The following is a 19365-nucleotide window of genomic DNA, read 5'->3' on the forward strand; positions in this document are numbered from 1 at the left end:
AATGCTGTCACGTTGTTAGTATAAGCAAATCAAATCACGGAACCCATGAGGACCAGACCTGCTTTAGACCCAGCAATTGACTTAAGTGGAAAGGAAAACCAGACAGCTTGTATAAGGGGCAGCCAGCTTTCCACCATTTGAAAATCATCCCCATTCTGCAGCCATGTTGGATTCTGACAGATTATTCACTGGGGAGAAATGTTTAAATAGAATCATGAACTGACTTTATTTACACTCGGCATCACTGAGTCCCAAATTTAATTTAATTATCCTTTTGAACTGTGTCCTTGAGAAAAACAAACAGAAAGCAGAGCAGGCCAGCAAGCAAAGAAGAGAAAAAAATACAGCAAATCAAGTCGTAACACAGCTGTGGAACATAGAGGAGGAACAATTAAGTAAAACAACATCAGAAGGTGTAAGAGCGGGTGTGCCTGGCAATGAGCTTATGAAAGAAGGGAGGTTTGAGACAGAGGAGACCTGGGAGGGAGAAAGCTTTTGAGAACAACATACTAAGCATCACTTAGCAACAGTGGGTAGCAGCAAGAACTCCAGTCAGATCCAGGAGCAATACCCTGGGAGAACATTTCTAAGTGCAATGTGACTGTTTAAATTATTTCTTCAGTGCGAATATTGACAGTTTATTTGTGGTGGATACTGGCACTTTATGACTCCTGCAATCATGCATTGTATTCACATGCAAACTCAATCATGACAGCTTTTTAAAACTCTCCTCCCTCTTGCACCAACATTTTATGTCAGTTATGTAGTCTTTGCGATTGCTATTTCCTGATAATTACAGTTATTATATAATTATTACATAATTTTAAAAATGCACGTCACACTTTTTTTCAGCTAGCGCAAACTATGCACATCAGACAGTCTGAACTCCTCCAGATTGAACTCCCTAACTGCCGAGTGATAGCCTACTGCAATAAATCCGCATCACCGGGCACACAGGACTGCTCACAGAGACAAAGGCCTTGTATTAACAAGAGTATAATTTATATTCATTTGTTTATCTCTCGCACTAACTAATTTGATGTTAGGAATGCATGGAATTTTTGTGATTATACAGAATAATAAGCCAACAGTGAGTTAGTCATTACTCTAGGAACCCCCTTGCTTTTATTTCTGACAAAGCATTCTGTATCTTTGTATGTTTACCGACACACCACAATTCATCGGTTTCATGGGAAATGTCACAAAAAGAATTAAATAAATGGGCAAAAATACAGCTGCCTTACGTCAAGTTAAATCATTGTCTCAGGGCAGGGAGAAAGTGACAGACAGAAAAGTACAGGGAGGTAACATTTCCACTCGTTTGTCTACTGGTGCACACCGGGAGAGCAAAATCATGAAACCGATTTCTTGATTTTCGGTGCACTGAGTTAGTGGATGCAGAATGAAGGACTGGGAGCAGCATCTTTCTGTAGGGTAAAATATCATTGGCAAAAGACAGACTTATCAAATATTTAGTGAGAGTCTAAATTGGGTAGGGGATGAAAGGGATCATAGGCTATACATCCACAAATCAGGTTAACAAATCCATATAAAAGCAAACCAAGCACTGTGATTAATATCTAGATAGATAGCATTCAAAAGCAGAGAAGTTATGTTAAACTTGTGTAGAAACTCAGTTGGACCACATTTGGAGCACTGTGAACAGTTCTAGTCTCCATATAAAAAGAACATGGTCACGCTGGAGGAGATGCAAAAAGGGGTGGAATTTTGTCAGTGGTGTGCCGTTCCCAACGGTGGAACAGGAAGTGGGCACCACTTTTGCTCCCTTGCTTTATCCCATTTCTCATGTGTTTATAATTAAAGTTTAAAGTACTGTGATGGCACAGCCGATGGTAAATGCTGAGTTGTTCAAATCCCAGAGGAAAACTTGAGACAACTGCCACAACTATTTTTTCAATTTGTATGTTTCGAAATGCGAGCTTTGAATTCAGTAGTAATAAGATCACCACTAATAGGTTTTTACAAAACTAGATTAAACATTTATTAATAAGAGAAATTATTTTAAGCACATACATATGTCTACAAATTACTACTATAATAACTACTAAATCCCCTAATTAATCTGACTCCCAGTTACACTTTCGTTAAGGCAACAGTAAGACAGATAGATTTTAAAAGACCCAGACAAAGAAACATGACACCCTGACAACCCAATTCAAAGTGAGTTTCCTTAACTTCAGTTCTTTGTAGACAGCAGCTTGAGGCGTAGATGCTGAAGGCTTTTCATGCTTGTTAGGCCTTAAAATGCCTACCCTTACACACAGCCTTTGCTCCTTTATACATATTTTCCCCTTTGAATGCAGATTCCCATTGTTTCACTATGTCTTTGGACTTTATCTTTCTGATAATAAAAATCTCTCATAGTACTAAATTTTGCCAGTAACCTTTAGGAAAAATAAACACACTGTTTCTGAACTTTACCTGACCAGGTGACACCTTTCACCCCTGCTTTGAAAACAATCTAGTCTGGTTTATTTAAAAATGCTAACGTTCCCTTGACACCTATGTTTACCTACTTAATGGGGAGAACTTTCTCCCCTTCTGGGGGGGTTGGGCGTGGGCAGGCGCACAGCTGATTGGCGCCCCCAATTGGCTGGGTGCCGCCATTTTACATGACACATAGCGTGACATGGGCCCGGAAGCGCTGAGGGCTCTCTGTGCAGGCGGGGGGAGTAGGTTGAGTTGGGGAGTGCGCTCTTTCACGCATGCGCACGAAAGAGTGCAGAAATCTCTCTGAGGCTCAGAGCTGCCTCAGGGAGATTAGCTTTACATATAAAACATTGAATAAAGGGAGAAGAAACTTTTAAGGACATGTACCCTTATGTGAAACTGTAACATGAGCTGGGACATGTCCATTAATGTTAATAAAAATTTTTCCAACACTTTAAAAACGTTCATGAAACCTCATCCCGCCCGTGGATGAGGTTCCATGAAAAATGCGAAGGCCACCTGGGCTCTTCGCCTGCCTGCCAAACTTAAGGTTGGACGGGCAACTCAGGTCAATGATTTAGTTGATTGTTAAATGGCTTTAATAGGCCTTTGACAGTTCGGTCGGCTGCGTGCCCGCCAAACTGAAAATCTGAATGATGGGCGGTGACATCAGGACGCATGCCCGACGTCACCCCGTGTCATTTTATGCCTTGGTGAGCGGGCCCTGCTCTTTAAAACAGCTATCCAATTAAGTCCCACTCTCCTGTTTTTTCCCTGCACCCCTGCAATTTTTTTGTTTTCCTTTATCCAATTCTGTTTTGAAAGTTATTATTGAATGTACTTTCACCTCCCTTTCTGACAATGTATTCCAGATCATAACAATTCATCAATATGCAATACATTGGCTAAACTATCTATGCTAATGTAATTCAGTACTTCAGTCTTTCTTAATTTGTGAAGGGTTAAGACATATTGTAACTGTAAAATCTTGCCTAGATCCATGCTTATGGTGTCACAAATCTTACTAGTAAATGTTTTGAAGTGTGGCTGTTTTTTTGGCTTACACTTTCTGATTGACTGTATCTTGCTGAAGTCGCAGGAGTCGTTTGCAAGGTATTCAATTGACCGAGTTCAACAGGGATAGTTCAAAACCACCAGTCCGCCACAGCTCTTGGCAGTCCATGCTGGACCCTGGGGTTAGCGACGACTCCGTAAGTACCTTGACGACTTGGCATAGTTTGTAGAATGAATGAATGGTTTTGCTCAATGTAGCAGCAGTGAATGTGTCAATTTTTGTGCTGATTTGTTTTCATGCAAATTTGAGTTTCATGCAATATCAGAGTTACTACATTAATGCAATAGAATAGTGTGAGAGCTGGGCTTTGTAAAAAAAAAACACACCTATTTCTGATACACAAGTCAGGCGTGTGTGTGCATGCGTATGTCTGCATGTAATGCTTTAGCGAAAATTAACAGTTCTGACAGTGGTAGTTTGTAAATATTTCTACTTATTTCTAATTCAGAGTGAAGATGCAGGGCTCTTTTTGTGAACAATTAAGAATTCCATCACTGTAATCCTACCTATCCACCTACATATTGGTAAATGTGTGGAGATTCCCATTCAAAGTGGATAATACTTTGTCCATCAACTTTTGAAAAAGCTGTTGTGAAAAGTTGCTGTTAAGTTAGAGGAATTAAGCCAGCACCACTATTTTTTAATATAGCTTGGTTTTCTTTTTTTCTATATTTCTGCTCTTGGACAAAATACATTTTTGTTTGAGCAATGTTTATTTATGATGTTATCCAAGAAACTAACTGAAAGGATTTGACATGCAGCAGTTATATCAGCTTGCATAGTTGAAATGACAATATCTGAAAGCAATAGATTCATAATTGTATCTTCAATTTCACTACCTGTTCAGGTTAGACGCATTTACTCTTTCCCAACTAATTTCCTGAATGCCATCAATGTTCACACCAGATATGCCTAAGTAAACAAGCAGAAAAAATGAGAGCATGCTAATTTAGTCAGAGTTGATTTTTTACTTTAGGTAGACAGAATGGTGAACTGATTAATCCAAATAAATACCTCTTCAATTTAGCATGACATCATTAATCCAATGAGTTTTGAGAGTGAATTTGGGCAAAATATTTCTCCAACTCAAAACAGTGCAATCTTCTCAGACTGGGTTAAAAGAAATTGGAAGATTTTACACCCAAGCTAATATTGTGGATTAGCAGCATTGTAATTCCTCATATTTAACAGAAAATCAGGACTGAGCTTAAAAAAAAGCTTGATTTTAATTTTGTAGTAAGATTAGGCTTAAAAAAAAAATTAAGTATTGGCAGGCGCTTCAGCTACACCATGGAAGTTGTTTTTTAGCCTGTTCCCAATGAGGTACTGAAATCTTTGTTTCTTCCAAATAGGATCTGCCGACAAACCCTAAAGATGCAGAAGCATTCAAAGGTATTTAAATATACCCTTCTACTGTGTTTTCATCCCCCTCGTCCTTCCTGTCCTGAATGTATAAGATTGTTTCCCTTCTGTATCTTGGCCCAGGTGCTTTAGAATTCCACAGACCTGCTAAACCTGGCATGAGTTATGGAGTCTCCTCTGAAACATTGACTCTGTTCCAATTATCTTAAGCCAACTTGACTCCAAAGAGACCCCCACACTTGCCTCTTGCACCCCCCTCACCCTACAATGCTCCATCACATCTCCAAGGAAGATGGTCATCAATTGATCATTAGCTAACTGATGAAGGCAGGTTTGAACCAACCCCAGGCAAACCACAGATGCCAGGAGCTCCTGTTGAGCATCGCACCTCATCAGTAGGTGTCTGAGTGTATTGAAGGGAAAGAGTAGTGTGGTTGCTGAAAGCTGAGTGGTTTTGGTAGAGGGTTCCAAAGGACAAAAGAATTGGCTGCTAACAGTGGCTTAGAGAGGTAGGGAACAAGTGTAGACAGAAGAATGGAGAGGTGTTTGACACAGTTTGCCAAAGTGAATGGGGAAAAGCTATGGAGGTATTTTAAAATGGATCCAGTGGGATGTGGGGAGCCAATGGAGTTAGCACAGAGGGTGTGATGGGTGGATGGATGAGAATTTCTCCAGGAGAGAACACACTTGTGAAGGTGGGGATGCTGACTAGGAGAGTTCTGAAGGAATCCAAGCTCTCAAGATGATTCAGGTATTGATGAGAAGGATGTGTAAGAAGTCTGTGTTGTAGAAGTGGATGAAGCAATCTTGACAACAGACTGGATGTGGAGCTGGAAGCAACAGCTGAGAGACGAACTGAGTTTAGGCATCCGCGCTTAGCATGAGCAGCCCACAAGTGAGACTGATGCAGTTGGAACCAGAGGGGCATTAACTACTGATAGGAGCTGAGCATTATGGCTTTAGTTTTTCCAACTTTAAGCTGAAGAAGGTTTTGACTCATTCTGGATTTTACACAGATTGATATAGAATGTACAGCATAGAATCAAGCTATTTGCCCCATCTGTGCCGGTGCTTTTGCTCCACAGGAGGCTCCTGTTCATCTCCCCTTATCAGTATATCTTTCTAAATCTTTCTCTCTCATGTACTCAAATGTATGTATCCTAATCGCCTCAACAGCATTTTGTGGTAGAGTTCCATGTTCTAGCCAATCTCTGAGTAAAGAAGTTTATTATTTGAATTATGATTGGCAGTGGTGGGGGTCAAAGTTGAGGCAAGGTGGTGATTAGATCACTGAAGGCTTGGATATCAGCATGGATGACAATCGTTGGAAAGGTTGCTGATTGGGAAGATGGAAGATCATTTATTTGAGGAGTTGGGAGAAGAAAAAGGATCAGCTGGTCAGGGGGATGCGGGGGGGAAATATATATAATGAGAGATTGAAGATTGTGACTATAAAGTAGAAAGGCCTCGTCTGATAACAAGGACAAGTCAGTGGTCCTGTCACTGGCTGGGAAGAGCTTATATGGAGGATGAGGTTGAGGGAGGAAGAGTGGGTGAAGAATCCGGAGAGATGGAGAAGGCTGAAGTTGCCAAGGTTGAGGTGTCACCAGCATTGGATAAATGAGGGCAGAAGCGAGTTTGCTGTGGGGACTTTTTTTAAATGATCATCTATTGTGCCGGTATGTGTTAGTCAGAAACTAATCACTATTGGGTTTTCCTCCTGATTTTAGGCAGCTAAATTGAACCTAAATTCTGGCCAATCCACTAGCTTAAACACGAATTTCCTCCATCGCTGGTGCACAGTAGCTGCACTTTCTATTACCCATAGGAGGGACTGCAGCATCTCGCCAAGGCTTCTTCGACAACACTCCCCAATTCACAATCTCCACCACCCAGAAGGACAAGGACCGCAGGTGTATGGGAGCACAACCACCTCCAAGTTCTGCTCCAAGCCACACGTCATCCTGACTTGGAAGTTGCTGCTGTTCCTTCATTGTCACTGGATCAAAATCCTGGAATTCCATTTCTAACAGCGTTTTGGAAGCACCTTTATCACACAGACTGCAGTGGTGCAAGAAGGTGGCTTACCACCACCTTCTCAAAGGCAACTAGGGACGGGTAATAAATGTTGGCCTCGCCAGCAGTGCCCACATGCAGAGAATTAATAAAAAAACCAAAGTGTGTAATTTTTGACCACACAAAGACCACGAGGCTTTCCCAAAAATCCTGTGGAAAAACATAGCTCCAGGTTGTAATGAAGGGTGAACTACACAAATAACATTAATCCCATAGTATGAATGCAATGTGACTAGGCATCAGAATTATATTGAATAAATTCTTTATCGACCATTGAGATGTTTAATGTTAGTGATGTGCAATATATATCTGTAGGAAATTGGAACAAAAAATGCAGTCCTTTGAATCAAAATTTTATTTTGATTGAGGATTAAATGTTGAATAAAATACCCTCAATGTATTATTAATAGTGATGATTTTTGCATATTCCAGAGAAAGACTTCAGAAGACTCACTGCACCTCAGGACAGCAGTGTCCTCTCATTGGAACCAGCTTGCAGAGGTCTTTTAATGTTAGGGAGAGAAAGAGAAGGTAAATATTCTCATCACCTCTACCTCTTCCTGTCTCTGCTGATGACAAGTGTGATAGAGCTTTAAAAGGGACGGCAAAGCAGGCATGCCTGACCCCATTGCAATATTCCATCACTTGAAATTTACTTGTTCTCATGTTATCCCCAATAAAGGTGATACCCTTACCCCACCTCTATCACTCCAAAAAGGAGATCCTCTTATCTTTATAGCTAAGGCATCGGTCACAATCTTTCAATCCTCTTTGGACATAGGAGTAGTGCTGGATGACTGAAGGATTGCTAATGTTGTACCACTATTCAAGAAAGGAGAGAGGGATAAACCAAGAAACTGAAGGCCGGTCAGCTTAACATCAATGGTGGGAAATTTATTGGGAAAAATATTGGACAAAATAAACCTCCATTTGAAAATCATAGATTAATCAAGGAAAGCCAACGTGGATTTGTTAAAAAGTTAATCATGCCTGACTAACTTGATTGAATTCTTTGATTAGGTATCAGAGAAGATTGATCAAGGTAGTAAGATGGACTTCGAATGGCAGTCAACAAAGTGCCATGAAGGAGGCTAATTAATAAGATTGATGGCATAAAGGAGAAAGTGGCAGTTGTTATGACCCAGCGGTTGGTAAAGCTGAGTTATTTAAAAATCCCAGAGGGAAACTTTAAACAACTGTCATAACCGATACTTTAAAGTGGTATGTTAGAGATGCAACTCTAAATTCAGGAATCAGAGCACCAGTTCTCGAGAGGTTTTTATATTAAACTAAATGAAACATTTTATTAAGTTACAACACATTAAACACATACACATGGCTACAAATTACTACTATCATAACTTTTAACAAATTCCCAGACTAATCTCCACTAAGGAACAGCAATCCATAGATTTTTAAGCAGACACCAGGCAAAGCATTTTCACCTTACAAATTCAAAATGAGGTTCCTTTCACTTTGGTTCCTGTGGAGTCAGTTGTAGGCTTACAGCTGCTTTGATCTTACATTGCCTCTGCCCTGCACACACAAAAACTGCTATTGGTTATATCCAGCACATCTCATTGAATGCAAATTCTCATTGTATCACCAGCCTCTTTGAACACCACCCCTTGTAACAATAAAACCCCTTTCTTAGTACCAGTTTTATTAGTAATATAAACATATTGCTTGGTCTCTTCTAGCTAGGCGCTAGATTTCACCCCACTTCTTGAATGCTCTGTTCAAAAAATGCAAATACACGCTATCTCTCACACCTCAAAACTAATACACATCAAAGCACCCAGACTAGCTGGCTTTAATTCAGTTAAGACACACCCACATACTAAACCTCTATTTTAAAAGAAAAATATTTTCCAATAATATATACATTAATAGCTTCATGACAGCGGTATGAATACAAAATTGGCCCAATGACAGGGAGCAAAAGGTGGTGGTGGATAAATGTTTTTCACATTGTGAGGTGGCTTGCAGTGCCGTTCCCAAAGGGTCAGTTTTGGGCCTGTTACTTTTAGCAATTTCTATAAATTACCCAGCCTTTGTATTTGGGGGCAGTATAATCAAGTTTGCAGATGGTACAAAAGTTGGCAAAATAATAAAATAATAGATCACGATGAGGATATTTCAGGATGACATAGAATAGTGAAATGGGCAGAAGTATGGCAGATGGAGTTCAATGCAGAGAAGTATGAAGTGATGCACATTTGGAGGACTAATATAGAAAGGGCTGAATAATACAGTGGGGGGGGTTTAGGGGGCAGATGGCACATCCCCACCACGAGAAATAAAGTTGGCATGGAGCCAACATGCTCCATGCTGACCCGGCCCACAGCCATAAAGCGCTGTGGGGGGGCTAAGCGAAGGCCAAGACCAGGAAGTCCAGCCCTCTGGAACTGCCAACTAATCTGATTGGCCGCAGACTCCATCAGTTCCAGCTGTGCCAAGAACACATCATGGCTGCAGCCAGGAGTGCAGGAGAAGAAGGCCCATGGACCCCACCCCCAGAGCAGATAAGTCCAGGGTCTTGGGCAGGGAGGGTTTGGGCAGGCCAGGGAGGGGTGGGGGAGTTTAAGGCTGCGGGTGGGTAGGAAGGTGGAGGGGTGTTCGATCTTAGGAGGGGCTGCACCCCATTGAAGAACTTTGTTGTAAAATCGGGCTACCTGCTTCCGCCAACTGCCCACGCCAAATGTCTTTTGGTGCGGGCAGCGTTTTATCAGGGTCAATTGGCTTGATAACAAGCCTAGTTGACCCTTGATTGCTTATGTATGGTGGGCAGACTGCCGATATTGGTGCCTGCCCACCCTTCATATTATGGGGGTGAGCTTGGGGATGGGTGCGAATTTGGTGGGGTGGGCACCTGCCCTATTTTACATGCCCCCCTCCACCCAAAATATGCCTAGTGGGGCACATAAAGTACAGTCCAAAGACAACATAGTATAAATGGAACAATTTTGAGCAGAGAAACCTTGGTGTTCATGTACACAAATTCTTAAAGGTGACAGGGCAGTTTGATAAGGTTACATGGGTTTATAAATAGAGCAGTAGGATATAAAAGCAAAGAAATCATGCTAGAACTTTCCAAAACATTGGCTAGGTCTCAGCTGTCGTGTATTGTGGACAATCCTATCCACCACAATCTGAGAAAGATGTAAAGGCCTTTGAAAGGGTACAGGGAAGGTTTACCCGGATGTTACCAGGGATGAGGGATTTCCATTATGAGGAGGTTGGAAAAGTTGGGACTGTTCTCCTTGGATCTGAGGAGTTTGAGAGATGAATTAATAGAGGTTTTCAAGATGATGAGAGGCATTGATAGAGTAAATAGGAATGATACTTCTTCTGGCATGTTGGTCAATAACCAGAGGTCATAGTTTCAAAATCATTGGGAAAAGATTGAGCGATGAGAGATGAGGCAAAATCAATTCCCTCAGTCATTGGGATCTAAAATGCTGTACCTGGAGAAGCGATCGTAGCTGATTCCATAATTTTAAAGAGAGACGGACAGGTACTGGGTGATGAGGGACACACAAAACAGGAGCGTGGGACTAAACACAACTGCAATTTCAAAGATCCAGCACAGGCATGATGGGACCAATGGTCTCATCCTATGCTGTAAGTTTTCTTGTTTCTATTTCACCCTACCCCTAAAAAAAGGGGATCTCCTTGCCCCTCTGTCCCACTATTCTAATAAAAATTCTTTTTTCTTTTTCTGCCAGACTAATATTAAATAAAATTGTGTATGATTATCACCTCTTCATCAAACTAGTTTCTAAGGAAATGGGAATAAGTATGTTATTTAAAACAGGATTAATCTAGGTCAGTCTGCTAGATCACTGCATCCATTCCAGTGGGTTGGATTAAATATCATTGCAATCTGTTGTGGTAAAATATAAGTTGTGTTCATTGCAGATCTTGACCTGAACAGTGCAACACCTCTGATGCCCTATGATTCCCCAGTTTGTTTCCAGCAGTCAGTTTCTCAAGATGCAGAGCCCAACAAACAACCCAAAAACGAGTGTGACACCTTGGAAGACCCACCTTTGTTCCTTTCCCCATCTGCTCTGCCGTGTCAGTCGACTGTTTGTCCACTTAGTGCTACGGGTCGGTTAGATGGTTCTGAAAATACCAAGCATCATGTTTCGGCTCCGATTTGTACTGAGTCAGTGTGTGCTGACCTGGCTGATTCCAAAGTGACTCTGACTGAGATGAAGAATCCTCTCAATTCTCCAGAGCAACAGGCATCAACGGAACAGTTCATAGCTAAATTAAACCAGGACCATCAGTGTCTTAATGTATCAGAGACTGAATGCAATGTGTTAGTGATTAATGCTGAGCCAGGACCAATGTGCAACATGAATATTGTTACTGCTGAAAATACACCTTGCAGGAAAAGCTCCAATCCTAGTAAAGAAACCCTTGGGAGTATTGTTGGTCGTGCTGACTGTGGGGACCAGAAGCTCCCGAGTGAACTAAGTACCAACCCTGCAGCAATCAGAGTGACAGATCTGGGAGCAAACGGGGCCGATTTGAATGAACCTGATGATGAAAGAATTCCAACTAAGAACTTTTCTCTGGTGAAACCTACAGAACACAAGGAAGTAGAACTCTACCTTGATACCAGCACACACTTAATTCAGAGCTTGGAGCCTAGGATTAATCAAAATAATTCAGTTCAGGATCCTAAACGGACACCGAGTTTGCCAAATTTGCAAGATCCAGATTTATCAGACATCCCAGTTATTGCACTGGAGCTGCCTGAAGCTGGGAGAAAGAGCACTGACAATATTAATAATGGTAACTTAATACCCTCATCTTTTTTGTATGTTAATGTGAATAAAGGGATGCAGATAGCTGGAACTGATAAACCTGTATCGAAAACAGATCTTGCTGTCAGACCAAAGTCTTCCAGTTTTCTTAAACAGGCTCTGTCTAGTCACCAGTACGATAAGCAGAAGTCAAGGAAACTTGTAAATGTTGGTGCTGACTCCACTCTTTGTGTTGGCAATGAGGCTTGGTCAATTAGAGTGGTCCCTAAGGAGAACAAAAGTGAAGATGAGGACACAAGTGATCATACTAGTCTCAGCAGCACCTCAAGTCTGCAATCTCATCATAATCTTTCAGTAGAAACCTCTTCCAGTACTAATTCGCAGTCCTGTTGTTCCCCAGATCATGCATACCACAACTACCAAAATCCGCATCGATCAACCAACTCCAGAGCTGTGTCAGACTCCTTCTTGAAAGTTGTGCATTGCCTTATAGAAAACCAGAGGCAACGTGAGCAACAAGCGGTGGCCGATTGCTCCCTGCAAACGCATATCAGGGTCCTTAGTGCAGATGGGGGAACAGATGTGGTCTTGAGCAGGACATCCAGAGGGAGCACCAACGATCAGGGAAGAACTTTAACCACTTCAAAGTCAGATCTAGAGGCCAAAGAAGGGCAAATGCCAAACGAATCAAACTTTATAGAATTCATTTCCTTACTGGAGTCAATTAATAGCTCAAGAATTAATGCAGCAGGCTGGACGAATGATTGTCAAGAAGAGGGTGCCATGGGTGGAGGTATGATTTATGTCATGTTGGGGTGTCTTTGACTGAATGGTTTTGTAAATTAAAAGAACTTGCCAGTATGTATTTTCCTCTGTTTTTTCCACATAGGCAAAGTGGAACATTCATCTATATCTTATTAAAAAGCTTGTATTTGCCTACAAAATCTTACTCCCTGCTTTTTTTGTCATGCTTTTATGTTAATGTTTCCATTGTGAATTCCTTATATCTGCATTTGGAATGGAAACTGCCCATCACCTTGCAATCAGCCCACCAGCTGATGCTTATTATTGTTTCCTCAGAAGTCATTCAATATGCTTGAAAAATATTTCGTAACTGAAATTTCTAATGTCTCAAATAAGGGTTTAAACAACATTTAATAACACTTTTCACAATAACATGATTAAATGCATCTATTGAATGATCTTTTACTTCCTTTAAGGATTTGTGTGAAGACTCACCCACTTGCAAAAGCCTGGGTTTGGATTTTTATTTTTGTGCAGAGCTGGGATGCTGTTAGCTGAATTCGGGTGTTGCGGTCTGAGCATGTGCAGTGTACCCAGTTTCCTAGGCTGTATCAGTACCATTTAGCTGAACTACTGATATAATTTTTTTCTTCCACTTATAACAGATTTTGCTTAGTTTTTAAAAAAATTATTTGATAAATAGCTAGAGGACAGGTTCAATTTATTCTGCTAAACTTAGTTTAAAAAGAGCAAGCTTTTGGACAGCGTGTACCTCTGTGGAAAGACAAGTATATTGGTTATTCAGCTGCTGTAGTTTGGTGTTTTGTTTTCGGTAAACTTCTAAAAGTGCATTAGGCCGAGAGAGAGCGTGAGACACTGTCTTTCCTTGTCCTAAAAAAATAGCTGAAGTTTAAAGCAAAATGTTTCCAATTACTAGGAAGGCTCTCTCTCCCCCCCCCCCACCCCCCCACCCCCCTCCCCCCCACTTCCACTGGCTTAAAAACTCTTACATTTCTATCTTTCTTCAGTTCTGATGTAAGATCATCTGAAACGTTAACTCCGGTTCCCTCCACAGATGCTGCCTCACCTGCTGAGTATTTCCAGCATTTTTGTTTCCTTTCAGATTTCCAGCATCCATAGTATTTTGCTTTTGCTTCCAATTACTACCTGAGTACCACCTGTGGTATGTTGTTAGAAAATAGAAAGTCAAGTAGGTTGGGGTGTAAAACTTGCAACCAATATGATCCCACTAGCCTCCTGCTGAACAGGTCAAGTTAAAATTATTCACGCTGTTGTCCCATTTTCTCTCTTTTCCCTTCCTGGCAACAGACTATGGGCCCTACTTTTGCAGTTCTCACTGCGTTACACACATCTTTCTTTCTCACTCTTGCTCATTGTCTCTTCTTTAAAATCTTCTTTTGTTTTGAACTGGATAGCTGCATCTTCCTGGGAGCAGGGGACTGGCTGTATTGTGGCTGGTGGGAATTCTAATCCTGTGGCCACTGATTTTCTGCAAATTCTACCTATAGTCATTTGGTGGTACCGAACTTGAGTATTGGTGAAAAAAGACATTATCCACCCCCCCACTTAATTTCCTACATGACCGAAAACTCAGCAACGTTTATAAATTACACCGCACTCTCCACAGAATTGTAGTCTTCACAAGTACCAGTCCGAAGTTATTCCCAGCTTCCAACGGGCTCGTTTCGCTGAGTTGTAATGTCCAGTGTCCATTAAAGTTGTTTATCTCTATCTTCTGAGAAACCCCAAGCCAACTTCCTGCAGCAAGGCCCACTCCAGCAATTCCTTCTCCCTGATTTTCTGCAAATTCTACCTATTATTGTTTAGTAGTACAGGCCATGCCAGGGCAAATATTCCAATGTCCTTAACTCTTTAGAGGTCCTGGATTCTTTGACCAGGGAACAAGTTTCCTCAGCATCCTGCCCTGAGGCTAACAGTGAACAGCTTTTACCCTGCTGTCCACAACATCTGTTGTCTCTCTCTGTCCCTTTGTCTCTCTAGAACACTCTTTTTCTATCCAAGACCTTTGAGTCAATAAGTCTGCACACAGAAAAGCCAGCTGCTCCTTTCTTTGTGTCCAAGTATGAAAGTTGGCACTTGGGTTTCAATAGAACTTGCCCTGGGCCCTCTGTCCCCATGGCAACCCAGGTCACATAGGCTTATTACTGGGCAAAACGAGTAGGAGGTCACATGTCCTTCTCTATTACTTCATCTTACTTTGAATTAAAAGAAACAGTTTAAAACATCTTATAACGTCTAGCAGTCATAAAATCAGTTTCAGAATAAGGGGTCTCCCATTTAAGACAAAGATGAGGAGGAATTTCTTCCCTGAGAGGGTTGTTAATCTTTGGAATTCTCCACCCCAGAGAGGAGTGAAGGCTGGGTCATTGAATATATTCAAGGCTGAGTTAGACAGATCCTTGATCTACAAGGGAATCAAATATTATGGGGAGAGGGCAGGAAAATGGAATTAAAGCAACAATCTCATCTGCCATGATCTCATTGAATGGTGGAGCAGGCTCAAAGGGCCAAACTCTTGCTCCTATTTCATGTTCTTGATAGTAATCCTCCTGGAGAACATGTTGCAAGTAACGCCTGTTAGACCAAAGGATTCAGGCTAAATATACCCAGCAGATTTTTTTAACAGGTGATTCAATAACAACAGCAACATATATTTATATAGTGCCTTTAACATAATAAAATGTAGTCTCAAGGCACTTCGCAGGAGCATTATCAAACAAAATTTTGATACCTAGCTAGATAAGGAGCTATTAGGACAGATGACCAAAAGCTTGGTCAAAGAGGCCGGTTTTAAGGAATGTCTTAAAGAAGAAAAATGAGGTAGAGATATTTAGATATGGAATTCCAGAGGTTAAAACACAGGCAGCTGAAGGCATGGCCTTCAATGGTGGAACATTTAAACTGGGATGTATAAGAGTCTAGAATTGGAAGAACACAGATATCCCAGAGAATTGTAGGGTTGGAGGGAATTACAGGGATAGGGGGGGGAGAGGCCATGAAGGCATTTGAAAATTGAGATGTACTTGATGGGTGAACGGGACTTGGTGCGAGTTAGGATACAAGCAGCAGGGTTTTGGATGAGCTCACATTTATGGAGGGTGAAAGGCATGGATGAATGTTTCAGCAGCAGGTGAGCTGTTGATATGGAATATACAGAAGCAAGAAGATATAAGATAACACAACAGGTTAACTCACCTGAGCAGGTCTGATTTAAAGCAAAAAAATGTCCAAAATCTAAAATTTCTTGCAGTTTCTTTCAATATATTCTTGGAAAAACAGTCTCTGGTGTAAGTTATGGAGTCCCAACTGTCATGCATTAGGTGAATGAAGTACTAAGAAGGTGCCTTTTAGATGTAAATGCAACTGTACCAAGTTGCATTTATATAGCACCTTTAATATAGAAAAATGTTCTAAAACACTTCATAGAGATGTATTCAGAAGCACAAACCCCTGCTCTTCTCTGAAGTGTTGCCATGGGACCCGAGAGGGTAGATTGAGACTTTGGTTAAACATCTCATCTGAACCTCCGACAGCGCAGCAGTCACTCAGTACTGCACCCGGAATGTTAACTTAGATATTGTGCTCAAGTCTCTGGGGTGGGACTCAGAGCCATGACCTTTGAACTCAGAGGGGTGCATACTGCTGAATGAGTCATGGCTGACACCTTTAACAGTTGAAACACAATTTGATCTGAAACAAAAACAGAAAATGCTGGAAAAACTCAGCAGATCTAACAGCATCTGTGGAGAGAAAAAAAAGTTAACATTTTGAGTCCTTAATACTCTTGGGTCATAAGGACTCGAAACGTTAACTCTGTTTTTTTTCTCTCCACAGATGCTGTTAGACCTGCTGAGTTTTTCCAGCATTTTCTGTTTTTGTTTCAGATTTTCAGTATCCACAGTATTTTGCTTTTATCTAACAATTTCATCTGTTTGGCTGGAAGTGAATTAGTACATGGCACACCTCCTTGTCACTCAAAATTATTTGGGCTCTGAAGCAGTGATATATTCACTGTTATACTTTTCCAAGGAACCACTTGGACAGAATCTTAAGTAGACTCACCTCAAACATGTGTAATTTTCTAGGATTCTCGATCATATTTTTCTTCGCAGAAAGCATTTGGGGAATGAGTAATATTTAAGTCTCCTAATTTAAAACAAATTGAATTTGCAAAGGTTTCAAGCAAAGATAAAAGCAGGGTTTTTGAAGATGCATATTAAAATGAGATGAGCCAATTTATGGATTTTCATGCCTCCCATATATTTCAAACTGATACACAAAATGAAGCATCAAATGAAGACTTATGGGTTGAGCTGAGAAATAAAAAAAGGGGCAGCCACACTGCTAGGAGCGTACTGTAGACCCCCAAACAGTGGAAGGAAGTTAGAAGAGCAAATATGTAGGCAAATTTCGGAGTGCAAAACCAATACAGCTGTAATTGGGGACTTCAACTACCCTAATATTAATTGAGATACGAACAGTGTGAAGGGTACAAAATTCTTGAATTGCATTCAAGAGAACTTTTTCGGCCAGTACGTAACAAGCCCAACGAGAAGGGGTGCAATTTTAGATGTAGTCTTTGGAAATGAAGCTGAGCAAGTGAATGAAGTAGCAGTGGGGGACGATTTTGAAGATAGTGACCTTAATACAGTTAGATTTAATATCATTATGGAAAAGGACAAGGATAGAACAGGAGTAAAAGTTCTAAATTGGACGAAGACATTTTACAAAGCTGAGAGGTGAACAGGTGAAAGTGGACTGGATACACCTACTAGAATAGAAAATAGTGTCAAATCAGTGGGAGGCATTCAAAAGCGAGATTCTATAGGCACAGTGTAGACATGTCCCCACAAAGAAAAAGGGTGGCACTGCCAAATCTAGAGGTCCCTGGTTACCCAGAAGAATACAGGGTAAGATAAAGCAGAGAAAGAAAGCTTGTGACAATCACAAAAAGCTTAATACTGTAGAAAGCCTAGAGGAGTGTAGAAAGAATGGGTGAAGTAAAAAAGGAAATTTGAAAAGCAGAGAGAGGATATGAAAAAATATCGGCAGGTAAAATCAAAGAAAACCCAAAGATATTTACCAATACATTAAGAGAAAGAGAATAACTAAGGAAATGCAGGGCCTAACAAAGATGTATATGGTAATTTGTGTGTTGGTGCTGAAAATGTGGGTGGGGTTCTCAATGAGTACTTTGAATCTGCCTTCACTAAGAAGAGGGATGTAGACATCCTAGTTAAAGAGAAGGACTGTGAAATACTAGATACAATAAGCATGGTGAGAGAGGATGAACTGGAAGGACTAACATACTTGAAGGTGGATAAATCACCAGGGCGAGATGGATTGTATCCCAGGCCATTAAAGGAAGCCAGGAAGGAAATAGCAGATGCTCTGAGGATCATTTTCCAATCCTCACCAGATACAGGCGAGGTACCAGAGGATTGGAGGTCTGCGAATGTTGTACCATTATTTAAAAAGAGTGCGAGGGATAGGCCATAAAATTATAGGCCAGTCAGTCTGAATTCTGTGGAGGGCAAATTATTGGAATCAGTTCTGAGAGACGGGATAAACTGTCACTTAGAAAGTCATGGTTTGATCAGGGATAGTCAGCATGACTTTGTTAGGGGAAGATCGCGTCTTACTAACTTCATCAAATTTTTTGAGGAGGTAACAAGTAAGATTGATGAGGATAGTGCGGTGGATGTTGTCTATATGGATTTTAGTAAGACATTTGACAAGGTCCCACATAGCAGACTGGTCAGAACAGTAAGATCCCATGGAATATAGGGGAAAATGGCGAGTTGGATCCGAAATTGGCTCAGCAACAGGAAACAAAGGGTAATGGTCACTGGATTTTTTTTTTTGCAAAAGGAAAGCGGTTTCCAGTGGTGTTCCACAGGGTTTACTGTTTGTCGTATATATAAAGGATTTGGACTTGCACGTGGGAAACATGATTAGGAAATTTGCAGATGACACAAAAATTGACCATGTAGTTGATAGTGAAGAGGATAGCTGTTGTCTCCAGAGTTATATCAATGCTTTGGTTGAGTGGGCAGAAGAGTGGCAAATGGAATTCAATCCAGAAAAGTGGGAGTTCATGCATTTGGGGAGGGCAAACAAAACAAGGAAATACTCGATAAATGGGAGGATTTTGAGAGGGGTTGAGGAAGTGAGAGAATTAGAGTGGATGTCCACAGGTCCCTGAAGGTGGTAGGGCAGATGGATAAGTTGGTAAAGAAAGCATATGGAATGCTTTCCTTTATTGGACGAGGTATTTAACACAAAAGCAAGGATGTAATGATGGAATTGTATAAAACACTAGTTAAGCCACAGCAGGAATTTTGTGTGCAGTTCTGGTCACCACATTATAGGAAGGACATAATTGCCTTGGAGAGAGTACAGAGGAAATTTACAAGAATGTTGCCAGGGCTTGAAAATTGCAGCAATGAAGAAAGATTGGGCTGAGGGGTGTGACCTAATTGAGGTATACAAAATTATGAGGGGCCTAGAAAGGGTAGATGAGAAAGACCTGTTTCTCCTAGCTGAGGGGTGAATTACTAGGGTGCATAGATTTAAGGTGATTGTTAGAAGAAGGATTAAAGGGGACATGAGGAAAAACTTTTTCACTCAGAGGGTAGTGGGCGTCTGGAATTCACTGCCTAAATTGGTGGTTGAGGCTGAAAAGCTCAACTCATTTAGAAGGTATCTGGATCTGCACCTGAAGTGCTGTAACCCACAAGGCTATGGACCAGGTGCTGGAAAGTGGGATTAAATTGAGCGGCTAGTTTTTTTCTTTTTTTGGCTGGCACAGACATGATGGATTGAATGGCCTCTTAC

At 41.1% G+C, this 19365-nt stretch overlaps 1 protein-coding gene across 1 annotated transcript in view; it reads left to right on the forward strand.

Moving 5' to 3' along the window:
• LOC144680701 (pecanex-like protein 2) overlaps positions 1 to 19365 on the forward strand; it is a 211603-nt gene that overhangs the window by 37101 nt on the left and 155137 nt on the right. Inside the window, exons 3-5 of the mRNA XM_078541957.1 lie at positions 3545 to 3662; positions 4879 to 4918; positions 7397 to 7495. Coding sequence (XP_078398083.1) covers positions 3545 to 3662; positions 4879 to 4918; positions 7397 to 7495 — 257 coding nt within the window. The remainder of the gene's footprint in view (positions 1 to 3544; positions 3663 to 4878; positions 4919 to 7396; positions 7496 to 19365) is intronic.

Source organism: Cetorhinus maximus, chromosome 5 (genome assembly GCF_964194155.1).
Source record: "Cetorhinus maximus chromosome 5, sCetMax3.hap1.1, whole genome shotgun sequence".
NCBI lineage: Eukaryota > Metazoa > Chordata > Chondrichthyes > Lamniformes > Cetorhinidae > Cetorhinus > Cetorhinus maximus.